The following is a 24,970-nucleotide window of genomic DNA, read 5'->3' on the forward strand; positions in this document are numbered from 1 at the left end:
AGCCGCCAGCGGCCATAGGCTGGGCCGTCTTTGTTTTTAACTCTTACATAAACCCTGCGTCCTTATCATAAGATCTACGTAAGGTTTGGAGAGTCAAAATGCAGACTCTCGCACCAACTCCTGGGTGAAGGGAAAGAGCATCACCAGGAGCTGCCAGGTCCGTGTCTCCCCTACTCCACCCACTGCCCCAGACACAGCGGGCCACCCGCATCTCCGCAGAGGACACAGTGGTCTCTGGCACGAGCTCAGAGCTCCGGGATTCCCCCTACCCCCGTGTCCACTCCTCTCAAGGGGCAGGGGACAAGGGGCCCACAGACGACCACAGATCTGCACTGCCACCCCATCCTCCTCGCCACAGATCCCCAGGGCACAGGGAGATGAAGACAGGACCTGTCACCCTGCCCCAAGACAAGCAATGGCCCTGAAATACCAGTCTAGCACTTAACAGAGCACGCGGCATGTCCGCAGGCATGAGACAGTTTGGCCCTCAAGAATGCCCTTCCACCGTGTCCCTTAGAGGTAAGAGAAACTAAAGCTCACGGAGATGAAGTGACAGGTACAAGGTGACACAGCTAGTAAGCGGCAGAGCCAGGGGGCCAACCCGGTCTCAAAAGCTTGTGAAACGCACGGTGGGCAGCAACAGAGAATCACAAGGGCTTTACTCCGGGTGTTCCTCACTTGGGAGCCTCCCTCCCAGCCACACAGCGCCGGTGCCTGGTGCCCAGGGTCCTACAGGGGCTGGGTGCTGAATCCCAGGTTTTGAGGCAGCAACCGGCTGCTGTGGACCCTGAGCCTCGCGCGTGTGGAAGCGAGCGTGACTCCCGCCTGGTGCTCCCACTCCCGGCGGCGATGACCCTGGAAGGTGTGTGCCTGGGGCTCCCGAAGTCGCTCCTGCCCATCACCCTCTTACCCTCCAGGTCAGTGATCATGGCCTCATGTTTGTTCTTGAGCTTGGCCAGGCTCTTCGATTTCTCCTCCTCTTCCGTGAGGTTGGTGGTGAACTCAGCTATCCTGTCTTCCAACAGCTTCTTCTCCTGGGGGTGTGGAGGGGGTGGGGGTGGGGGTGTGAGGCCGGGTCGGGGCTCAGCGTTAGCTGAGCACAGACACTTCAGCTCCCTTCAAAGTACAGCTTGTCCAGAAACCCACCACTGAGTGGAAGGACAAGGACTTAAATAACTGGTTCACGGGGACTTTCTGGATCAAAGGGGTCACTCTGTAAGGTCACTAACTCCCCTTAAAGAGCGGGATAAGCTTCCTTGACCTACAAATGTGGGTCCCGAAGCCCTTCCGGGGCCTGTTTTATCCCTTCGGGCCCAGGTAAGGAAGGCTTCCGGGGGCAGCGAGTGTTGGGGAGGGAACTCAGGCACCATCTTCTCCAGGCCCCGTGCTTGTCCGCTGAGGGACTGTGGCCTCCTGCCCCCTCGAGCCCACAGAGTCCTCACTGCCTGTGCTGTGTGGCCCCTGCTGCAGTCCTAACCTAGCAGGCCCTCCCCACGACAGCACAGCCACTGAAGTCAGTGCGCACTGTCACTCAGCGCGAGCATCCCGCTGCCTGAGTCACAGAGCTCCGGGCAGCCACCCCGCACCCCAACCCCGCAGCCTGCCCTCGGCGTCGGGGTGGCATTCTGACCGAGTCCTTTCTTCTCCTCCAACACACCCCTCAGCTTCTATCTGCCGTCTAGCTGACAGAGACCCAACTTGGTTCTCAAAACAAACAGCCACCCCCTTGGGGAAGGCTGAAGGAGAAGTACCCACACCTCACCCACAAGGTGCCCGCAGTGCCACTGGGGACCGACACGCAATGCCACGCAGATGGTTCAGCTCTGCCAAGTCTCGGGTCTCAAGAGCTTACGAAGAGCTCCACTAAGATAGGTCAGGCCCTTCCCTTGGGCCCCACTCAGGTACGAGAGCCATCCCTTCAAACGACCCTGGCACCCAGAGGCCCTGGGACACCCAGGAAGGAGAATCTGCTACAGAGCAGCAGCCGCAGCGCCTCAGGCAGCAGAGGCGGGACGTGAGGCCCAGCGCGGGGCCTGGCTCTCTCCCACAGCCCACGTCCCCGCCCGCCGAGGGCCTCACCTTGGCCAGCTTGCAGTTCTGATCTTCCAAGATGATCTGGTCTTCCTCCAGCTTCTTCAGCTTGGCCTCGGTGGTCACCTTCTCCAGCTGCAGCTTCTGGCGGGCACTCTCCTCCTCCTCCAGCTGCTCCTCCAGTTCCTGTGACAAAGCCGAAGGGGCGGTGAGGACTGCAGGCCACGCCAAGCCCAGCGGTGGGGTTGAGATGTGGCCCAACCCTGACTTGTGGGGTCATGTATTTAAAACTAGGGTACAGGGACAAGAACCCAGATACGATCACGAGGTCGCTTGCTCTGAGGTGCTTCCTACAGAGCACGCTTCCCGCCAGTGACGACGTGGGCCGAGAGCAGAGCTGGCTGCCCTCCGCTCCTCAGGCCAGCCGGGGCAGGACCGGGGGAGGGGACCAAACCTGACTTCCACGCTCAGCTGGGCAGTGCACATGGAGAGCTGAGACACGTGTGTAAGAAACCACCGCCCCACAGACAAAACCTCTCAAAGGCTGCCCCAAGTGGACAAAAGGGGGAGGAGCTGGCCCACCCTGGCACCTCCATTTCTGTGTTTTCTCCAGTCCCTGTGTCCCCGCTCCTCGCCGCACCCTGTCCCCTCCTCCCCGAGCCTGGTGTCCAGCCCCGCCCCTTTCCTCCAGGGGGCAGGAAGCTGGGTTACCTGGATGTTTTGCTGCATTTTCTTCTTCTCCGTCTGCAGGTGCTGACAGCGCTCCTCCTCTTCCTCCACCCTGGCCTCAAGGTCATGGCAAATCTCTTCCAGCTCCTGCTTCTTGGCCGTCAGGCGGGCCCGGAGCTCCTCAGCTTCAGCACACAGTTCTGTTTCCGCCTGGAGCTGCTCCTGCAGCTGCAACTTCTCCGCCATGAGCTGCAAACAACAGATGCAAAATGCAAGTTCCTTGCAGCCTCCTCGGGCCACTCCAGGCCAGGTGTTCCCTAGCTCAGGCTCCCGGAGGGAGGACCATGCTGACCAAGGAGTTTCATCTGGGGAGTGCTTCAGCTCCCAGGCATGCTCCATATACCATGTCCTTTATGCTTTACCACTGTGCCACGAGCTGTACACCAACATCCCCAGGAAACAGGCTCAGAGAAGTTAAGCGCTGGAGCTAGGCCTCGAGCCCCACACTCAAGAGCTTTCCATCCCATTAGGCAGCTTCCCTACATCACATAACCCTGAATGAAGTCTACAGAAAAATTAACTGTTTTTCTAATGAAGTATCTCCTGAAACTCCAACATGCCTCGCCTATAGATGGCCAGCAGGTGGCAGCACTTGCACTAGCTGTACTACACTGGGACCAGCTGTACTCACCTGCGACTGGAGGGTCTCCATTTCCACGAGCCTGTTCTCTGCAGCCAGCTGCTTCTCTCGGACCTTTACCAGCTCCTCCTCCTTGGCCATCATCTCCTCTTCCTGGCGGCTCACCTGCAGCAGCGGTTTGACCTGGGGAAGGGGATAGAGACGGACATGCTCAGCTGAAGACATCTGTCCCAGGCGACAGCGATGAGGCTTTTCCCCTGTGGACATGTGAGCTCCCGAGGGTGCAGGTAACCAGGCCCACTGCGGGGTACAAATGCGTGCAGCCTTTCTGGAAATCAATTTGGCGCTGTGTGCCACAGGCTTCTGACATTTCAGAGAAACCGTCCCTCTGTAGGCATGAAGATATGCACAGCAGCATTGTTTATAATAACACAAAATCAGAAACTAGATCGGGCCCTGGCTGGTGTGGCTCCTCGGGCTGAGCGTCAGCCTGTGAACAGAGTCAAGGGCGCGTCTGGGGTGCAGGCCAGGTCTCCAGTTGGGGGTGTGCGAGAGGCACCCAATCGGTGCTTCTCTCACACACACTGAAGTTTCTTTTCCTCTCTTTCTCCCTCCCTTCCACTTTCTCTAAAAAATAATAATCTTTTTTTAAACAGAAGAAATTAGATCAAGACCCATCATTGATAAAGTAGCCAGATAAATTGTGAATGTCTCTTGGGAAACTTATTCTGCCTTTTTAAAAACGATGCTCGCCCTGGCTGGTGTGGCTCAGTGGCATCAGCATCGGCCTGAGAACTGAAAGGCTGCCAGTTCGATTCCCGGCCAGGGCACATGCCCGGGCTGCGGGCCAGGTCCCTGGTTGGGGGCGTGCGAGAAGCAGCCTATCGATGTTCCTCTCTCGCACACTGATGTCTTTCTCCCTGTCTTTCCCCCTCTCTTCCCCTATCTCTAAAAATAAAAATTTTAAAAAATGATGCTCATAAAGGAATTTTAAATGAAAAATGCAAAATACAAGAGTTTATACGAGCCATAGCTCAGCTAAGTGAGAATATATATGGTTTACACAGCAGAGAGACTTACAGGGAGTAAAAAAAATGACAGCAACAATAAATATGGAAACAACTACTGAATGTTGACATTGGCTTGGCATTGATGAGATTAGGGGTAAATATTCATTTTCTTCTTTATGTATTTTGCTAGCCTAACTTTTCACAATTACTACAAATTAGTTAGTATAAGCAGAAACAGATTGAGTGACTTATTAAAAGGGATTTGTTAGGGGATGGGGAAAGCCTGTCTAGCTGTGTGCAAAGCTTCTGACCCACTGTCCGTGGGCTCCCGGGAAGGCAGGCCCGAGACGTGCGTGGCCGTGGCAGGCGGGGCCTTCACATCCTGGAAGCTGCTGTTTGAGCCACCCTAGCCCGGCCCGACAGCAGGCTGCAGCCTTCCAACCCGGACAAATGCCACGGCTCACATACCCCTAGACCCCATGGGCAGGACCACCCTGGAGTCACGCTGCCAGGCCCGGGGAGGCAGAGGCAAAGTGTCCCTCCCAGGGACACGAGCCCCACACTGAGCCCCACACTGAGGCCCCCTCAGCCCCTCTGCCATGACAGAAGCTGGCAGAGCACGGGCCAGGCAGCGGTGCGGGAGGGCCCTCCCGGGACCCACCTTGGTGAAGAGCCGCCACCACTGCCAGTTGCGCAGCTTGAGGTAGGCGGCACAGTTCCTCTGCAGGACCTTCATGGCCGTCAGCTGCTGCTGCCGCTTGGCGAAGGCCCTGTGGGTGAGGGGCACGGTCAGCACCTCGGCAGGGGGATGGCAGACCTCCAAGTTGTCAGTCCTGACCTCAGTCCTGGAGGCTTTTCTGGAGGGACGGCCCCTGCCAGGGGCACCTCAGGACAGAAGTGGAGGGAAAGAGGCTGGCCTTGAGCGAGAGACCTTGCAGACGGTGGCAAGGACCCAGGTCACAGGGCCACCCTCCTGCACTAAGGGGCCGGAGAGTTCACGAGGTGGACCAGCCTTGGGCAGTAACTGCAGATCCAGGCCAAGCATGACCGCTGCCCATTCAGTCAATCCACAGACCTCGGCTTCCCACCCCACCCCCCCGCCGACACCTGCTAGTGCGGCTCCTAGATAAACAGAGGCTCTGGCTCCCGGCGCTCAGAGCTTAGGCTGCAGCGTGCCCCTGGGCACAGACACAGGGCTCCAGAAACCAACGTGCGGCCGCCTCACCCGCCGCCCTGCAGCAGGCGAGGCCCTGATCCCAAAGAAGCTGCTTGGCCTAACTGAGGGCAGCCTCCTCCCCTGGGAACTCAGGGCACTCGGGACGGCCAGGCTTGGGTACTCTGGGGACAGCGAGGAGTATCAGTGAGCGGGGGCCTTCAGAGCAGACAGATCCAAGCACGGTCACCTCCTGTCAACCTGGTTACTTTAAACAGCAGGCAGAAACCCAGGAGGCAGGGGGTTAGGGAGAGCCACGTGGGTCTCCCTCAGGCAGACACCTGGCCGGCACTAGGACTCCCAAGGCCATGGCTCCCTAAAATGCCCTTCTGCACCAGGAGAGCTCGGAGGGGCTTGAAAGCGGGGCCGGTGTCTCAGGAACTCACTTCCTGGCCAGGTAGCCCCTGCAGCAGGCCTGGAACCCGATGATGACGTCGGTGATCTTCAGGTCCCTCTCCTCCTCCAGGTGGGCCAGCACGCCGGCCCGGAAGAAGACCTTGCTCTGGCCGATGCGGTAGAGGTTGCTGTCGAGCTCCAAGGCTTTGATCTAAACGGAGGAGAACAGGCCATTTACTGCGTGAAACCCGGAGCCCGTGAACAACGCTGACAGCCCGCTTTGGCGGGGGTGGGGGCACCAAAGGGCCAGTCCTGGCGCTGCTGCTGCTGCTCTGCTGGGCAGCCTGTCCCCTGGAGCCCAAGGGGACACTAGGAAGTGGGGCCAGGGGGTCCCAGCATGGGGCAGGGCGACCAGTCAGACTGAGGAGGAACACAGGACCTCAGCACTAAAGGGAACCGAAAGGCCCTCTCCTCCTTCCACCTCCCGCCCCCGCACGCTGCAGTCACGCTCTGCGAGTGCCCAGCATGCCACCCTCCGACCGAGCGCCGCCATCGCTGTGGTCACTAGGAGCAGCACACACCCCGGAACAGGCCAGGGCCAGGTTCGGAGAGGCGATCCTGGGCCTTAACCCCCAGGAGCCCACATTTCCTAAGCCATAAAATGGGAGTGACTTCACTTGTAAAAAGTTGACAAACAGAGCAAATAACAACACGCCCTTCCCAGCAGAGCCGCGGGGGTTCACCGAGGGAGGGAGGGAGGGAGCGCAGAGAGTGCGAGCGCAGGCTCCAGCACGTCCCGAGCACTGAATACAGGCTGGCTGTCGTCATTATCCAGCAGCTTCAGAGCGGGAGCGAGGCTCTCGCGTGGAGCCCGCTGGCAAGGGTCTATCTGCTTGGCAGAGAAGGGATGTAGAGCAAGCTCTGACACGGCAGAGCCTTGCCTGGGGTCCGGAGAGCCCCAGAGACTACAAACGGCCTGGCGGGCCTGCACGAGGAGGCCCTGGGAAGAGAAGGCAAAGCCAGCGTGGGCACCTCCCCTCCCTGCACAGGGAGCCTCGGGAGACTCCTCCCACCGTCCCTGCAGAGAGGGGAGGGAAGGGGAACTGCCTGCGTCTTAAGGAGGGACAACCCTCACCTGCCAGCAACCAACCAAGTCTCCTCCAAGAAGGGTGGCCCAGACACCAGCGGGAGGCACCCCAGCCCCACCCCGTGCTTCACGCTTCCTCCCCATCAGCTGGTGAACATCAGCGAGCAGACAGCTGTGTTTTATCCCTCGGTGGGGCGCTTGGCACACAGTGAGTGTTGAGTTTTTCTTCCCTTTTTTCTCCCACCCACTCCCCACCCCCAGGCTACTGCCAACCCCCCTCCCCCCAGTCCCAACTCTTTGGAAAGAGTGCAAAGCAAAGCAAAAGCAGTAGCTGCTAACGCTGGACACGTCGGAAACAACAGGACGCCTACAAAGCAGGGAAACTGACAGGCAGGACACAGCCCCAGCCTGGCCGCTCAGTCACCACAAGGCCCTCACTCGCTCCGTGGAGTTCAGAGTCTCCACTGCCTGTCAAGCTCTGCCCTAGGGGTCAGGGGGGAGAGAGGGAAGGGCCAGAAGCGTGGACTTCGGGGGCTCTGGGCTGGTCACGGTGCTCTGGGCCCGCTGCCCGGGCTGCAAGCTGCCCTCTCGAGCACACTGGACGTGACTGTCAGAGACGTGGGCAAGCACAGCATGTGCCCCGAAGGGAAGGAAGTGCCCTGTGCGGAGGAGCCCTGCACGCTGCAGCTCCGGTCTCCTCCACGCCCCCTGGCCCCATGCGCCATCCCCGGCCAGCCAAGGGCCGAGGAAGCTGCCACTCAGGAAACCTGGCAGCACCAGACCTGGAGCCCCAGAAGGCCGAGAGCACACGGGCACCCTCCAGGAAGACAGGCACAGGCCACGCAGGCGTGCACCAGCCACAGGTCCTTCCCGCCACAGGGAGCGCAACTCACCATGAGCACACACGCCTGCTTCCCATCCATGAAGCCCTTGGGGATGGAGTTTGGCGTCAGGATTTCGTATCTGGGGAAGAAAAGAGAAGCCGGGTCAGTTCGCCCCTGGCTTCAACCCCACGTGGCCTGGAACCTACGCGCAAGAGGACCGTCCCGACAGTGCAGCAGACGTAGAAGGCCTTTCGCGTCTCTTCGGAAAAAAGGGTATTTGGCCAGTCCCACCCTGCTCTCCTCTTAGGCTGAACGGCACAGGGAAGGCTTGGTGTTTTCCGGAAAGTGAATGGAAATGTGCACTGGACTCACTCACTCAAGAGCGAGCTTCAGGCTGGGCTACCTCACTGCTAATCGCCCGATATCATGTCCGTAACCCCGGAAGGCCACGATCTCTTCCAGAGATGCTGCCGGGCGCTGCTAATAAGCAGGATGGTCCAAACAGAGGGCTGGTCACGACAGCAACCAGCACTGAACGGAGCCATTAGGCAAACAGAGTGTCGTTAATGTCCCTCTCGGCACACACGACAAGAAGCCGCAGTGTTCAGTGACTTCTGTTTCTATAAAGTCCCTTTAATGCCCCAGTCTCCGGCTGATCTTGGTAAACTTCATTAACTCCTCGAACTGTACAAACACTCGCCAGGCCCCAGAGTCACTCAGCATGAAAGCGAACAAGATTACTTTCATTCGGTTTATAAAAGGAGGGGCCCTGGCTGGTGTGGCTCAGTGGACCGAGTGCCAGCCTGCAAACCAAAGGCACACTGGTTCGATTCCCAGTCTAGGACATGTGTGGGTTTGGGGCCAGGTCACCAGCAGGGGGCGAACAAGAGGCAACCACACATTGGTGTTTTTCTCCCTCTCTTTCTCCCTCCCTTCTCCTCTCTAAAAATAAATATTTTTTAAGACAAATAAATAAATAAAAATAAAAGGAGGGAAACCCCTTTTCACGTAGGGGGAGGAGCAGAGAAGGAACGTGTGAGTGAGAAGCCGCCCAGCCCTCAGCTCCAGGTGGCCAAGGAAAAGGCTTCCCTATCGCAGGTCCCTACCGGAAGAGGTGGGCTGCAGGCCTTGGCTCACCTCTGCCGGAACTCCTGGAAGACCACCCGGTTGGGGAAGCCCTGGCGGCAGATCCGAATGCCCTCAAGGACCCCGTTGCAGCGCAGCTGGTCCAGCACCAGATGGGGATCCAGTTTGCCAGACTAAAAAAAAAAAAAAGCAGACGTGTGTGGTCTTGCTTCTGGGCCTAGGGATTCATGCAGCAAGGGTGGGCAGGCCCCTCCGGATTCAAGAAGGTGGACGCCTGGGAGTCCCGGCGGCCCACAGGCTTCGATGCCAAGTTGCGCGGTGCAAGTCCTAGAGAGGCTATGAGACAGCGTAACCAGGCGGGAACACAGGCTACGAATGGAGCACATCTCGGGGGAGAGGCCGGGAGCGAGGCTGCGGAGGGACGGCACTGAGGGGCTCTGCGCGCTGCGGGGGAGGAATTACTGCTGCCCGGGGGGGATGGACAAGGACGGACGCCCACAGGTGTGGCCGCACCTTCTTCTCGTGGTTGGGGATGATGCAGCGGACGAAGTTGGGGTTGGTGTTCCTCAGTGTGGCCATCAGCTTGGCCAGCTGCTCCTTGTAGAGCTGCCCCACGGTGCGGAACATGCCCTTCCGCGTCTTGAAGGCCCCGGGCAGCGCCGTCTCCGACATGCCAGCCACCTGGTCCAGGCCAATGATGCGGTCCACTGCGAAGACCATGCACAAAGTACGTGACTTTCCAGCAGCCCCAGCATGGCCGGGCAGAGACAGACATCTGGACAGAAGAAGATGTGAGACCACAGAACGGTGGGACCCTTTCTGCTTTGAGTCCACACACAGCCATCCGCAAATGTTGAACACACTTGACCTCATGAGCAGGGAGCAGGACAGGGGGGACTGCACAGCCACTAGGCCTGCTCTCTCCTGGGGAGCGGTCCCTCGGCCTGTTCACATCACCTGTCTCCGGCCCACTTCAGAAGCTTCTGTTCCCCAAGAGACACAATAAAGCCGATCATGTATTTTGGAATAGTGAGCCTGGCCATTCCGCCAGCCTGGAGCCGAGGAGGGGTTAAAACCTGTCTTACAAAATTCTTGCCCGTGGCCACTGATGGAAAAAATAAACCAGGACCCTGAGCTCCCACTGCCCTTCACCTACAGCTCAGGGCGGCGGTCAGGAGTGGGCGTACTGGGGCCACCCCGCCTTCATCGTGCACTGGGCTCTGGGGACCCTCCATCTGGGACCCGCCCAGGCCGCACGCTCTGAGCCAGGGACTAGAACTGCGTGGGCCGGTGTCAGAGGCGGAGGGCTCCGAAGACCACTCCCAACGGTGCCAGCCCAGAGGCAGGGCTCCTCGCGCTCTGCACCGTGCTCCGTCTCTGAGCTCACAGACCTTTGCCATCTAAACCAACCCTCTGTGGAAGCTGCCCTGGTCGCCGCGACTCATGCCCAGAGCAACAAAATGAACCGCTTCCGAGGCATAAACAAAACGACAAACGTACCCAAAGTGGCCAGCGGTTTGAGGTCAGTTTGAAGCAGGAGCCTGCAGTAACTGGGCAGCCTTCTACCACTAGGTGCGAAAGTTAAGAATTCTGTGGCAGTCCACTTCATATTCCTTTGTGGCCAGATCGCGATTATTTATTGGGAGACAGTAAAAAAGGACAGGAACTCAAGACAGAAGCCAAGCCTGACAATGAACCAATTAAAACGGGAGGCATTTTGGAGCTTCTGCACCCAGGGCCCATTCTAAGGGCCAGCGAAGGTTTCCTGGGCGTGGCTTGGCTTGTCGAGGCCGCTCAGCTTGCCCAGAGGAAGATCAAATATGCCCCATAATAACTGGTCGTTTCGTGGGCGCCTGTCCTGCCCCCTGGAAAACCGGCCCCCGGGGAGCAGGTGCTGGCCGAGTGCTTGGCGAATGGACACACGAATGACACTTCAGCTCTCAGGCGCGCACACACAAGGCAGCGTGCACAGCGTCCAGGCCTCATGCTAAGACACCCGCAGCCATTCACGCAGCAAGACGGCGCCTCTGCCGAGTGGAGCTCGGAAGATGATACGGGTTTTTTAAAAATGACTTTTTTTCCTTTTAAGATCTATAACAACGTGAAGTCTCCTGATTTGGCTGGTTTTCCACCCGAGGCCTGCAATGGGTCCAGTGGGAAGAGCGTCCCACAAGTCCGGGGGAGACCAGGGCAGGGGCGCAGTCCGGCAGGAAGAGCCCACGGTAAGAAAAACTCAACAGAAGCGTTTGTCGCACAGGCCTGGATGCACCACACACAAGGGACGCCACTCTGGGTGGCCAGTCACCTGGTTCTAGGTGAAGAATGGGAAAGCGTTGGTAGAAATAGGCTCTCTGAGTATTCTGCATCTCTGCAACAGAGAGGTTAAAGCAAAACCCAGGCAGAAAGGAGGAGAAACCAGCAGAAACCGTGAGAACACACAAGTCCAAAGCCACCAGCCTACCCAGGAGAGGCAGGAGCACAGTGAGGCATGGGACAGGAACGTGGGCGGCCAGGCTCTGGGCCACCGGTGACTTCCCGCACGTGGGAAGTGCCGTGGCTTGTCCGTGGACAGCAAAGCCCTGAGAGGAAGCGGCTATGCAGTACACTCAGGGGCAGCCTCAACCCTTTGGATCGAGGCGATGCCGTCATGGGAGCTCTGGCGGATGACAGCCCCCCGCGGACTGTGTCAGGTGGACATGTGCCCCTTGTTTGGTGGCTCAGCCACTGCAAAGGTAGGGAGAGGCCCCACTGCAGCCACGGAAGACGGGGGTGTGGGGGGGGGGGGAGGGCAAAGGCCTACCATCCTTCCACAGCTCTGAGACGAACTTGTCAGAGGACTGGTGCAGAAGCGTGGCGATGTTGTCGTTCAGGGGGTCCATGTTCTTCATCAGCCACTCATCGGCTTTGTAATCCACCTGCCAGACCAGAGTTCCAAGTCACAGGCCGCTCTGGGGCCACGAGCACGTGCCAGCTGGCCCCAGGTGCGGCCAAGTCAGCACCCAGCCCGGTGTTTCCGTCCCTAAGAAGGAAATGACGAGTGACGGGGAACGGAGCAGCAACAGCAACAACAGGCAACACTGCAGTGTTACAAAGGCAGCGAACAAGTAAAAACAACAGCACAAGTATCTAGCAGAGCAGACTAAGGAACTATGTTGCAGCAGCTACGCAATAGGGTATTCTTGGTTGTTCTTTACTATTTTTAGGCAACATGACAAGAAAGAAATGTCATAGGAAGACACAAGCCAAAATGTTATGTTTCTTTTTAGTAATAGGACAAGTAGTTTTGGCGTTTTCTTGGTCTTTCAGGATGTCCAAGTTTTCTCTAATGAGCATGTATTATTCTTGTCTTTTCTGAAACATGCTCTTAGAAATGCAACTAACACGTTGCACATGCTCTGCAAAGATCCGAGAACGACACAAAGAGAGCGGCAGGCCGCCCTGGCCTCTCTGCCCAGCCCACACCATGGCCCGGGGGAGCCCGCTGTGCTCTGGCCAGTGGTCCCCATGCGCACTCCTGTCGATGGCCCGTGCGATGTTGGCCTCTCTTTCCCTAGGATGAGAGCTACATTCTGGGAGATGACAAGCTCAAGAGCACAGCCACCCGGACACAGCCAGCCTGCTGACCCTTTCAGCTGCAGCAGCGCCACCCAGTGCCCAGCTGTGGACGCACACAGCCAGTTTCATCATCGCCCAGACACCCTCCAAGGGCTTCGGGTGCGCCCTGTTTTCACATCATAACATGCGATACAAGCCTCCTGTGAGTTCCCCATGCATGTGCATTTCTAACAAGGGCGGAAGTGGAGATGCATGTTCAGGGGCATAAACATAAACACTTTTCCTGATAGGTCAAGTCAACCCTTGCTCGAGCAGCAGCCTTAGGAAGCCAAGGAGCAAAGTGGGAGAGGCTGGGCAGTGTGTGGCCATGCGCAGGAGTGGTGGACAAGGACAGCGTGTCTCTCAGTGGTACTGTGAGAGCTGGCTCTCCTCGCCCAGTCGCCTTGGCAGTAACAAAGTGACTGCCGGTGGTGGCTCTCAACCAGGGAGGCCGTGCCACACCCCTAGCCCCACCATAGTAGCCGTTTGGCAATGTCTGGAGAAGGTGGGAAGAAGCCAGCGATGCTGCCAAACATCCTACAACTCGCAAGCTGGTCTGTGACAACAACGAGCGACCCAGCGCTGGTGGTGTGGAGGTTGCAAGGCCTTGCCCTGGAGCACTGACCCTCGCCCAGCACCGGGCTTCACAAGCTCATTTGATAAATGCAACCCTGTACGGTGTAGTCACCCCCATTTTCCCAACGAGGCAATCAAGGCTCAGAGAAGTTACGTGACTAGCCCAAAGTCACACAGCAGCAGAGCTCTAATTTACGACCCAGACCCCGAGCCTTCAGCACAAATCTCATTTCTGCGCGGAGGAATGCACCTAAAATAACGCTGTGCCCGAGTACCTCACAGGACTGCTGAAAGCTTCTCGTGAAATGGAACACGGGACGGGCTGTGCAAGGTGGGCAGTCGTGTGAATGTTGATTACTGCCGCCAGGCACGTTATGGGATGAGTCACTGTCCCGTGCTCTGCGGCTGCCCGGCTCATGGTCCGAAACTCACTCCCACCTCTCCGGAGAGAGGGCCCCGCTGGCACCCTCCTGGGTGCGCCCTACTCACCTTGCCCGCATAGTGCATGATGCAGAAATCGGCTTTGTCCTTCAGCTGCTTGGGCTTCTGGAACTTGGGGTGGGTGCCCTGCTCCTGCACCACCTTCTCTACGAAGCTCTTGTCAGTGGCTTTGGGGAACCAGCACTCCTCATCCAGCAGGGCCAGGATGCCGGGGGGGCCTGCCTGCGGGAAGCACAGTGTTGCGCAGGTGAGTGTGACCTGGAAACCCCACCCCACCCTCACAAGAGGCCGAAGCCTGGGGGTTTCTGGGAGTTTTCAGAACCCGAAGAATCTCACCAGAAGGTGGGCGGCACTCCCCCAGTAGGAGGAAGAAAGGCACATGATGGAAAGCACTCAGTGTACGAATTCTAGTTTAAAAAGATTAAAGGATTTGGGGGAAATGTGAGCTCAGTGAATATAAATTCAATCAAGACATAACCCAGGGCCCTGGCTGGTGTGGCTCAGCTGTTGAACGTCATCCCGCAAACCAAAAGGCCACTGGTTCAGTTCCCAGTCAGGGCACATGTCTGGGTTCCGGGCCAGGTCCTTGGTGGGGGGCGTGCCAGAAGCAACGAATCAATGTTTCTCTTGCACATTGACGTTTCCCTCCCTTTCTTTCTCCCTCCCTTCCCCTCTCTCTAAAAATAAATTAAATCTTTAAAAAAAGAAAAAAGAAAAAAAGACATAACCCAGAAACAGAAACAGCTCAGGCTCCAAAAGAACACCGCCCCCAAACCTAACCCAAACTGCACCAGGCAAGAGCTTTCGGTATAAACTGACGGCCCAGGGGAAGGGTTTCCAGCTCCCGCACCGCCAGCAGGCGGCGCCGAGGCTGCGGGACAGAAGTCCAGGGGCCGTGTCACTGCTACGACAGGACGGGACAGACAGCTTCAACATGCACCAGAAACAGCACTCAATGAATGCCCTGGGCCTGCACTGTCCCACACTACAATGACGGCAGCTGGGGCCAGGATCTCCCTACATAAAAGCACGCCTGTTTCTTTAGGACAAAGACAGGCTTGCTGAGCCCATGAGCCTGTCCGTCAAGTAGATGCTGGGTGGTCTTCTGAGACTAAGAGAGGAAACCTGGGCATCAGCCGCATCGCCACCTGTCGGCAGCTGTCCGAGGCTCCCAGGCACCAGATCTGAGCCCCAGAGCTAATCCTACCAGGTGGCACCAACGGGGGAGGAACTAGACACCCACGACCATCATGCAGTGGGAGGTGAGAAGAGGGTCCCCAGAGGGGATGAGCGAGGCTGGGCCAGGTCTGAGATCCGAGCAGCGTTGGCTCTTACTGGCTTCTCGATGAGGTCGATGCAGGGCTGCAGGTCCAGGCCGAAGTCGATGAAGTTCCACTCGATGCCCTCGCGCTGGTACTCCTCCTGCTCCAGGATGAACATGGTGTGGTTGAAGAGCTGCTGCAGCTTCTCGTTGGTGTAGTTGATGCACAGCTGCTCGAAGGAGTTCAGCTGCAAGGAGGGAGAGCAATGTCAGGGAGCTGCCACCACGGGGCCACACCCACCACGTGGCCCCACGGGACCCAGAGCCCCTGGGGAAGGAGTGGGACAGGGACTCAGAAAGGACCTCCTGGGGCACCTCAGTGCTGGCCCCTGTGGAGCCCAAACGTTCAGGGGCCTCCCTTAGCACACCAGCTGCAGGGGGTCTTCACTTGCGGAGGCCCACGGACCTCTCCAGCAGCCTGGCAAGGCGCTTCTAAGAATGTTTTAAAACCCATACAATTACATACAAAGAAAGAAGTTATATTGAAACATAATTACCAAAATATTGAGACATAGTAATACATTATGCTTCTTTATTAACAAGCCCCAGCCATGGGCTTAACTTCTAAAATTTTGAAGTTAAATTTTGAAGCAGAGCCCTGGCTCAGCGGCTTGAGCTTCATCCCACAAACTGAAGGGCAGCCAGTTCGATACCCGGTCAGGGCACATGCCTGGGTTGTGGGCCAGGTCCCTGGTTGGGGGCGTGCAAGAGACGAATGATTGGTGTATCTCTCCCTCTCTTTCTCCCTCCCTTCCCCTCTCTCTAAAAGTGAATAAATAAAATCTTTAAAAAAAAATAAAGTTTTGAAGTAGAGATGAACACAAACAATACTCCATCTCTGCCACAGCACGTGACAACCCGATTTCTAATGCACCCGCGGTCTGTGCGGTTTGCTCAGTTCACGACGGACAACTGTGTGGGGTTTCAACGAGGGGCTAGCGAGAAATAAGGAGGCACTGTTCACCCCACCTGAACTCGTGCCGCTCTGGAACTACCATCGTAATGAGCAGTTTTTTCCTACAAGGGCTCAAACTCTACGGGCAGGGGCAGTGTTTTGTTGCAATGCTCAACACACACGCGCTAGAAAAATAAACCCACGGGAAGACCTGCCCAGGGAGCCCCCCGGGCTGCCATCTGAAAGTCCGATTCTCGCCAGCACCGCTGGTTGGCAATGGGCACGCTCGGTTCAGCTTAAAATATGCCCGACTGCGCTCTCCTGTCCCTACGAAAGGAAGGCGGATGACCCAGGCGGCTGTGGAGCCACTGGACAGAGGACTCGGGGACAAGGAGAAGGCAGGGAAGGGGCCACAGAGGCGGAGAGGGGGCTCTCGGGCAGGAGGAGACGCTCACGTCGAAGATCTCGAAGCCGGCGATGTCCAGGATCCCGATGAACGAGGCGCCCTGCCGCTTGGTCTTGTCCAGCGCCTTGTTGATGCGCAGCACCAGCCAGCGGAACATGCGCTCGTAGGTGGCCTTGGCCAAGGCCTCGATGGCAAAGTCGGCCTGCGGGGAGGAACGCCCAGAGAACAGAGTGTCAGGGACAAGGAGCCTTTAATTAAACCTGTCCCCTCTGCCCCAGTTACTTCACCTGTGGGGCACTCCCCCTGAGAAACAGCCCTAGAAATGGGGGGGAAGCTTCCTGCACCAACACATTCATGGCACGCTAACTATCCAACAATTCAGAAACAGGAGGCTTAGAAACGGACGTTTGCAAAGACCTTTTTAAAATAAATGGGGACGTAACTAAAGTACCAACAGAAGAAATGACACGACATCTGAGATTTACTTCAAATAGTGCAGTCGGGGCGGGGGCTGGGGTAGGTAGGGTTAACAATGGGCCAAGATTGGCCATGAGACAGTCACTGTTAACGACACCTGTATGGCCCTGGCTGGTGTGGCTCAGTGGATTGAGCCCTGGCCTGCGAACCAAAGGGTTGTGGGTTCGATTCCCAGTCTAGGGCACATGCCCAGTAGGGGGCACATGAGAAGCAACCATACATTGATATTTTTCTTTCTCCATCCCCTCCTCTCTCTAAAAATAAGTAAATAAAATCTTAAAAAAAAAAAAAAGACGCCTGTGTGATAGGCACACACACTCATTACACCGTCCTCTGCTTTATCTGCCAACGATCGGACAGCTCCATGAACAAAGCCAGGGTGACAATTAAGTTTTTTAAAAGAAAGGGGAGGCCTTGCAGGAAATAAAAAGTGGCCCAAAGACTGCCACCGGGTAGGACCACGGCACTGTTTTTCCTTCTCTAGACTTCCCTGTATTTCCCAAGTCTACAGTGTTTGTGTAGCGTTTTTGCAAAGAAAGAAATAAAGGTTCTAACTGGTAGGAAAATGAACAGTTGGGAACAATTATGCACGCTGCCTCAAAAACAATGTTCCTGGCTCTGGTGGGACGGCTCTGCACAGAATCCCCCGCAGGCTGTCGGCCACCAGCATGAGGAACGGAGGACGACGCTCTTTGGAAAAAAGACTCATCAACTTGAACTTCCAAATATTTTTGAGAGATGAGGGTAGCACCTTTTTGGGAGATGAGGGTAAAACGCCCCTTGCCATGATAGAAACTAGAAACCACCAGCAGAGGGGAAAGCAGTGCCCCCCTGGGAGGGTCCTCAGCTCCCAGGGGGAACTCAACTCCTGGTGCAGGTGGGCACATCCGCGAGGCACGGCCCAGGAATAGGCTCCGGCTCGCCTCTCACCACAGGCAGCAAGACAGCAGGCAGTGGAGAGACGGCCACTCGACACAGGCCCCGAGGACAGTGGGTGCCGCCACTGTGGCACTGGAAACCTCGTGTTCTCACTTTAGACCAAAACGGACAGGCTACATCCTCGCTGGCCAATCAGTCTGAACACCGACTCGATGCAGAGACGCCCAGCACAGCCTGCAGAGGCCCCACCTGAGCACGGCCCTTCCTAGGCAAGTCGCCGTGGGGACGTTCCTGAACTTCTCAGGGTCGGCTTCCTTGCATTCTTAACGGAGTAAACACCACCCTGCTCTCAGGGCTGATGCGAGGGCTGGATGAGGGAACCCACGCACGGCGCCTAACACAGTCAATGCCCTCAAATGGGCCGCTGCCCTGGAGGAGCAGCCCGACCGCCCTGCCAGGGGCCCGCGTACCTGTTCCTTGGTCTGCGCCTTCTGGACGTAATCCCGCCCCACCTTGATGCGAGGCGTGAGGATTCCTCTGGTGAAATCGGTCACATTGATACCCAAGAGGTGAGACACTTTTTGGGCAGCTAATGTTCAAAGAGAAGGGAGTAAAAAGTGTTCGTTAAACCCAAGAGAACAAGTTCCTCTTAGTCTGGCCATGAAAAAAGCTCTGATGGCAGCTGAGCAACCATTACCAGGAGGACTGATTCTGGAACTTTCTCAGCAGGCAGACACCCAGCTCTCCCCTTCAACCCAGCGGGCAGGGCAGGGAGGCACGCGTCCTAACCGGGGACACATCGGGTCCTCTGCACACCCTCGGCCCGTGTGCCGAGTGGGCGGTGGGTCCCACCCTCAACGAGGACCAAACACAGGCAGCCCCTCCAGGCCCTGATACGAGGGGACCGAACAGCACACGTCCCACAGAAATATCTTTTCGTCCACGCGCCCACACCTTAAGTTTTTTTCAAGAGCCCCTAAAAGGGCACAGTAAGGTGATAAGTTAACTGGGGTCATGTGCAGGGACCCAAAGGGACAGCAGCGGCCACAGCAGACGGAGCGACAGCAGTGACCCAGGCCCCTAACGCCTTTGAGGGGAAGTGCGCACTGAGCTGGAGCGGCGACACAGACCACTGGTCTGGTCTCGGGAACGGGTGAGGGCGACCCTGGTCCACAGGACCGCGGGCTTCTGACTCACTCCGGTGCCCACTCTGTGAGGAAGGGTCTCGCTCCCGGGTGTTTTAGACAAAGTGCGGTGACAGCCAGCCACAAACACACACCACATGACAGAGAGGGCGGAGTCTGGGTCTCTACAGGGCTTCCTCCCGAGCTGACCCCAGCCCAGGCACCTGCCCCAAGTCTCGGGGGGACCCCTGTGTTACCTGTGTTGTCGGGCATGGACGCCTGGTCGGTGTTACGCTCCTTCTTGAAGGCAATGTTGCCGAGCTGGAGAACCCCCGAGATGACCCGCAGCAAGCCTTGGGATGCAATCGAAGGCAGCTCAGAACCGGGCGGCGGGTGGAATAAGCAGCCCTGAGCGGGCCTTGGCCCAGTCCACGTGGAGGGCCCAGCACCCCGGGGGGGCTCAGGCCTCCCCCCCAGTGCCTCTGGCAGACATCAGCCTATACTTAGATACAAGCTCTGTTCATCTTCCCAACACGTCTAAATCCAGACCAAGGATATGCCTCTAGCCCAGGGGCCACTGTCTGTTTTTATAAATAAAGTTTTATTTGGAACACAGCCGGCCCATCCAATTTCATATTATCTGCGGCTGAACGAAGGTGGCTCTCACCTTAAGGCTAGGGAGTGAGCGTGCTCTCTGCTCCTTTCTAAAAGAAACCCTCCCAGCCCTCTCCACCCCCCCACCCCCCAGAAAGAAAAAGACAGAGGTGGGTTTCACACCACGATTCATTCCAGGCCTCACCAATGCAAAGATCCCAGGCCCAGCCCCTTCACATTCCCCCAAAACAAGGCAGGAATATTCTACTTTCAGCAAATGACAAGGATGACAGCAGTGCGCCCAGACCCTGGGCAGGCAAGCACCTGTGCTTTGTTCCCCTCTGCGCAAACGCTACGGGGAACCAAACAGCCCTGGAACTCGAACCTGAGGTACCATCTCCCGCACACGCGCGGCCTTCCTCCTGGCTGAGACAGGGCTCCCCAAGAGCCCGAGACAGCAGGAAGCTCTCCCCAGGCCCGTCGGCTGCCCTGACAGCCAAGAGGACGTGCTGACCAGCCTCCAGCCTCCCTCCCTCACCCACAGGAGGGCCAGCCCCGTACCTATTTGCTCCTCTTCTGGGATGCCCATAATCCTCATGGCCTCCATGGTCTCCTGGAACATGTCCTTGTCCTGCTGACCGGGAATGGTGACGTGCCCATTGGACAGGAAGCGGTATTTGTTGTATGGCTCCAACAGGAGATCCGCTGTGAGGGGTGGGAGGCAAGGGCGGTCGGTGAAGTGCTAACACCAGAGGTTCCGGTCAACGCCGACACATCAGCGGTTTGGGAGACCGGGAAGTCCCCCGAAGCCCCACGATACCCCAGAACCTCGGAGCAGCCAGGAACGCTGCCTTTCCACAGTGTGTGAGACCAGCATGCCCAGAGCCCGAGAGCCTCGGAGGCCGTGACTCACAGGCGCACATGCAGCCTGCCCTGGCTTTGCTCTGGTGCGGTCAGAAACAGAGGCTGGGCCCTCAGGATGGCCCGGAAAACAGAACTCATCTGGCCTCTCCTCCCCAGCCCAAGGCCAGAGTGTTCATTTCCCAGCGGGAGCCTGTGGCCGGACTGCGGGCGGAGCCCCTGGGCCTGGCAGCGCACGCGTCAGGCCGCAGGCCCTCTACTCACTCTTCAGGTGCTCTCCAGCCCCGGACAGGAGATAGTAGAAGATGTGGAAGGTCCGCTCATCCTTGGCTTGGCGGATGGCACGAGATTTCTCCAAGAGATCTTTGCAGACGTTGAGGAGCTGTGAGAGCCGGAAGGAAGGCAACCCTCCCCGTTCCTCTAACTCCCACCAAAAGCCCCTGAGCTTCCCCAGGTGCCGAGAATGGTGCAGAACGGCCAAATGGAACAAAAGCACGTTCTCGTGGCTCTATCCTTCCAGGGTGCAGCCTGTCTGAAGAACAGTGCCCATACCCGGGAGCCTTGTCTACGTCAAGGGCCCCCTTCTCAAGAGCCGAAGGAGCTCAGGAGACTCCCACTGGCAAAGGCCAATAGTGCTGGTGTAGGGGAGAAATAAGTTAGTGTTCACCCCAACGCCGCCTCTCTGGGCACCATACTGGATGAGCTCCAGCAGTCCCACCCACTCGAAGCGGAGCCTCATCCTGCGAGTAAAGGAACTCCTGGCTCTGGCTGGGTTTCCAAAGGGCCTCTGCTGGGCTCTTCCCGAGGCCACAGGGGAGATGTCGTAACAGGCCCATAAAGGGAAGCAGCTTCTCCTCCATCAAAGTCACTTCCCCCCACAGCATTCTTATTCCAATTAGCCACAAGGATACAAGTCTCAATATTGGCTCCCACGATGTAGCCATTGACGTCGAAGTTGATGCGAATGAATTTGCCCTAGGAAAGAAAGAGGATGATGAGATCAGAGGCCCCGCCCTCCAGGCCCCACCTCCAGGTGGTAAAGCCTGGAGGGAGAAACCCAAAAGACTATGTCACGTGCCTGGTGGCCAGGGCCACCCCCGCCCCCTGCACCACGTGGGTGGGTTCCCGGGACTCGGAAGGGCCACACTGCTTCAAGCCTGGAACCAGGATGAGGTCCAATGGTACCCAAGTTCCTCAGCGGGGGCAGGGGAAGAAGTGTTCTTCGCTGCCTAATCGGGCATGGGGTTCTAAAGGGTCACTGGCTGCACCGGCACAGCCAGAGGCACCAGCAGTGAAGAAACCACTCACACAGACATGCACTGGCTGGGGCACAATCCCGACTGCCCCGCGCAGTGGGCCCAGGAAGCACTAAGTCCGACTCTCCATCACTCTTAAAGCCAGAGAGAGCACCCAGCTGGAAGGCACCATGTGCCACAGCTGAGTAGGCGCGTCTGCCCCGCGAGCTGGGATGCGGTCGGCCACTACTCACGAATCGAGAGGAGTTGTCATTCTTCACGGTCTTGGCGTTCCCGAAGGCCTCCAGGATGGGGTTGGCCTGCAGCAGCTGCCGCTCCAGCTCGCCCTGGAAGGGAACCCAGAGGTGCAGTGAAGGCCAGGCGATGGCTTGGGCTGCCAAACCTGCTCCGCCGGGTGGAGGGGACAGTGGCAGAGCCATGTCTACAGGCCCAACAGGCCTGGAACACAGGCTTCTGGTGGCCCTCCACGCCAGCCTCAGCCTGGGCCCTGTGTCACTCGAGAGCAACCTTCCTGCCAGGCCTCCAGAGACCTTGGCTGGTTTGAATATAGTTCCCTGGACTGACCGACCAGCAGTCCTTAGCAAGGAAGGGAAAGCGCAAGTAACCCAGCTCCAGGAACCTGGTACGAGGACCCCAGACCAACCCGGAGGATGCGCTGGAGACAGCACGTGAACCAAAAAAGAGACAGGGGGACTCTGTCCCTTCTCCCTCGGCCCTCCTTGCCTCAGTCCCCACCAACACGCCATGTTTTTCTCTGCTTCACAGGACAGATCTACAAAAGACACAATCTCACCTCATCTGTGTCCTGCTAAACACTGCACTTTCCTTGCTGGTCCCATCCTGCCACCCCCAAACCTGCGTCCCAGCACATCAGGTATCTGAGCTTGGGACCAACAGGACTCTGAACTGCCGGTCCACACCAGTAAACTCTCCTTGTGGCCTCGTGATGCTTTGCGGTTGGCAAAACGCACCCGTATGCCTTCTTCTCCCTGGAGTCTTGTCGTACCCGGGGCAGGCAAAGCAGAGTAGCCCCATTTCAAAGAAGAGGAAACTGAGGCTGAGCGAGGGAGAATGATCTGACTGAGGCCGCGCAGCTATCAACCAGCAATGCAGGTATTTATTGCATTTGAGTCTTCTACCAACAGCTGTCAGGCACTGCCATCCTCCCGCCCTGCCCCGCCCCCCTTGGACGCTCTACCTGTCAGGTCGGATCAACTTTGGAAGCAGCCATTGTCCTCCCAGCAGGCCAGATAATACCTGACACTGGCCGAGGAAAACATGGGTCTCGTTCACCTTAATACCTGGGTACCCTCTATGGGGAAAGACGATCCTGCGAGGGCCAGGCAGGGCTCTGTATTTATTAGCAACACTGGAGTCAAGCCAGGACTTGACGGGAATAAAGGCTGCCTGTGAGTGATGAAGAGGAAGACCGGTAGCAGCGTGCGCTCCCGGGAGAGTCGTGAACTAGACTTCCAGGCATACCTGCCGCAGACGAGGCCTGGATGCACAGTGCTGAGCAGGCAGGAAGTACACCAGAAACCGGAAGGGATCCGGCACACCCACCCCCTCCTGGGCCTGGGGGAGTCTTCTATTCTCAGACTGTATGGCTAAGTGGAGGAGGACCAGAGCAGCCAGGTCAAGGGGCAGGAGTCCAACACCCACAGAGCAGGCTCTCCCTATGTGCCTGGCACCAGTGGTCACGGCACAATGGACTGCCGCTCCTGGGACTCGGGCAGACTGGGAAGTCAGCAAGGCAGCCCACGGGGCCAGATCTGATTGAGAGAGCTACTCCCCCACCCACTAAAACGTCCTCTCAAAACACACGCCGGGCGGCCGGGCTGGCCGAGCCACTCCCATTCCCGCAGATAGATGGGAGCGTGGCCCCAACTACAACCTGCCACCACCTCGGCTTGGAGGCAAACCTAAGGCCTCTGTCTCAGGACCACGGGTTGTTGCCATGGATCACAGGATCGCCAGACCAAACTCGGAAGCAACCATTTGGGATCCCAAAGGCCAGCTCCCTGCTGACGATGGTGATGGCTAAGCTAGGGGGTTTTCTTTACTGATACCTATTTGGGCACAGAGGACTTACTTTTTCAATGAAATTTGCATAATATGAAAGTAGGAGGTACTGTAGGCAGCGTATTCTCATAAGGTTTGGGATTACCCATCTGGTTTCTGAAAGGCTTCACTGGGGGTTGTTTCTGGCAATGAACTACAACTGGAGCATAAAAAATAGAGGAAGGAAGGGAGGTGGGACAAAGGTCACTGTTCAGACCACAGAAGTCCACCTGGGAAGTCCCTTCGCTCAAGCCCTACTTTGCCAACCTGCAGCCCCGCCAAAGCCCAGCCTTCCCACAGCAAGGTGAGGCCGGGGGGTGTCCCGGTGGGTGGTCTTGGGACGAGCAACTGAGTCACTCACTGCACGACGGAGAGAGCTCTGCCACGGCATGCCACGGCAGGCCTCCGACTGCAAGAGCAGTAAACCATGTTCAAGAGTGTCTCGTGGCCCAGCCTGTGTGGAAAATCACCTTAAAGCTTCAGGCAATGAAACAAACCAACGTGGTCAATGACCTTTACAACCGGGGGCCTGGGCAGTGATCAGAGACCAGAGGCAACCTGCTCAGTCACTGGGGTGGGACGTGGAGTCGGGGACAGAGCGCCCAGCACACACAAAAGCCTAAAGGAGAGGGTGTGACACGTTTGCTTCCACTTATCACACCCCCTCCACATGCCATCTTACCTCGGGGCGGGGGCCTGCCTTCCCCTCTGCAGCCGGAGCCCCACAAGTAACACAAGTGGGTCTACATTCCTGCTCTCTCACTGTGGTCTCATCTCAGTAGGGACCCCAAGGTCACCCTCCAGAGACCCGGGCACATACTAGGCATTCAACAAATAGTTGGGAAGTGGATTTTGCAGCAAATTCAGAGAGGGGAAAACCATAGCTAGAGAATGCCTAACCTCACAGCCCTGTTTTTAAAATAGGCCTCCTAAAAAGAATGGAAAATGGGGTGGAGGGAGGGAGCAAAAGAAACTTTATTAGTTTCTAAATATAACTCCTGACGCCCCATGGAAAAAGATTCAGAATGTCTTGGGAAGCTTGGCACATGAAAAGTTACTTTTGGTTCCGTTCCAGAAGACTGTACTCATCAGGACATTCTGCAGCACACGCCCAGGTCCGCATGCACCGAGACACACACCACCACTTACTTACGTACGCTGCGCACAGCCGCCCGCCGGGGTCGGGGGGTGGGGGGCCACCCAGAGGGCACAGTTCCCCTGGCAGCTTGAGGGGACACCACGGACACTTAGATTTCACAGGGAAGTTTACGAGTGTGTGTTTAAGAGAAAGAAAGAGAGCACCACACAGGCATGCTTAAGACTGACCACCCCCTACTCTGGCGAAGTCCAGTGTAGGCCTTCCAGGCACTGCTTCTGACCAGCACAGTGAGGGCAGGCAAGGGGGCCGGCCATCTCCACCCTGTCCGGAACACTGAGCTCGTGGGGCTGTGGGAGAGCAGATCCCCGTCCTGCTGTGCCGGGATCAGGGCTCTGCACGGGGCGTTATGGCTGTCGTGCACGTGGGGGGCTCTGGGCGGGACTGGGATTTCTGAGAACAGCTAGGTGATGAGGCCCATAACCATCCTGCA

At 57.5% G+C, this 24,970-nt stretch overlaps 1 protein-coding gene across 1 annotated transcript in view; it reads right to left on the reverse strand.

Annotated features, from left to right (window-relative positions):
* Positions 1–24,970, reverse strand: part of LOC114513341 (myosin-9) — an 88,181-nt gene that overhangs the window by 13,652 nt on the left and 49,559 nt on the right. The window contains exons 6-24 of the mRNA XM_028532632.2: positions 21,554–21,646; positions 20,976–21,039; positions 20,329–20,427; positions 19,765–19,908; positions 18,867–18,962; positions 17,956–18,074; positions 16,179–16,331; positions 14,843–15,016; positions 13,556–13,729; positions 11,697–11,811; positions 9,410–9,603; positions 8,948–9,069; positions 7,880–7,949; positions 5,950–6,110; positions 5,012–5,120; positions 3,392–3,523; positions 2,743–2,949; positions 2,080–2,217; positions 911–1,034 (exon numbers count right to left, since the gene is read on the reverse strand). Coding sequence (XP_028388433.1) covers positions 911–1,034; positions 2,080–2,217; positions 2,743–2,949; positions 3,392–3,523; positions 5,012–5,120; positions 5,950–6,110; positions 7,880–7,949; positions 8,948–9,069; positions 9,410–9,603; positions 11,697–11,811; positions 13,556–13,729; positions 14,843–15,016; positions 16,179–16,331; positions 17,956–18,074; positions 18,867–18,962; positions 19,765–19,908; positions 20,329–20,427; positions 20,976–21,039; positions 21,554–21,646 — 2,488 coding nt within the window. The remainder of the gene's footprint in view (positions 1–910; positions 1,035–2,079; positions 2,218–2,742; positions 2,950–3,391; positions 3,524–5,011; positions 5,121–5,949; positions 6,111–7,879; positions 7,950–8,947; positions 9,070–9,409; positions 9,604–11,696; positions 11,812–13,555; positions 13,730–14,842; positions 15,017–16,178; positions 16,332–17,955; positions 18,075–18,866; positions 18,963–19,764; positions 19,909–20,328; positions 20,428–20,975; positions 21,040–21,553; positions 21,647–24,970) is intronic.

This window comes from Phyllostomus discolor, chromosome 2 (genome assembly GCF_004126475.2).
Source record: "Phyllostomus discolor isolate MPI-MPIP mPhyDis1 chromosome 2, mPhyDis1.pri.v3, whole genome shotgun sequence".
Classification (NCBI taxonomy): Eukaryota; Metazoa; Chordata; class Mammalia; order Chiroptera; family Phyllostomidae; genus Phyllostomus; species Phyllostomus discolor.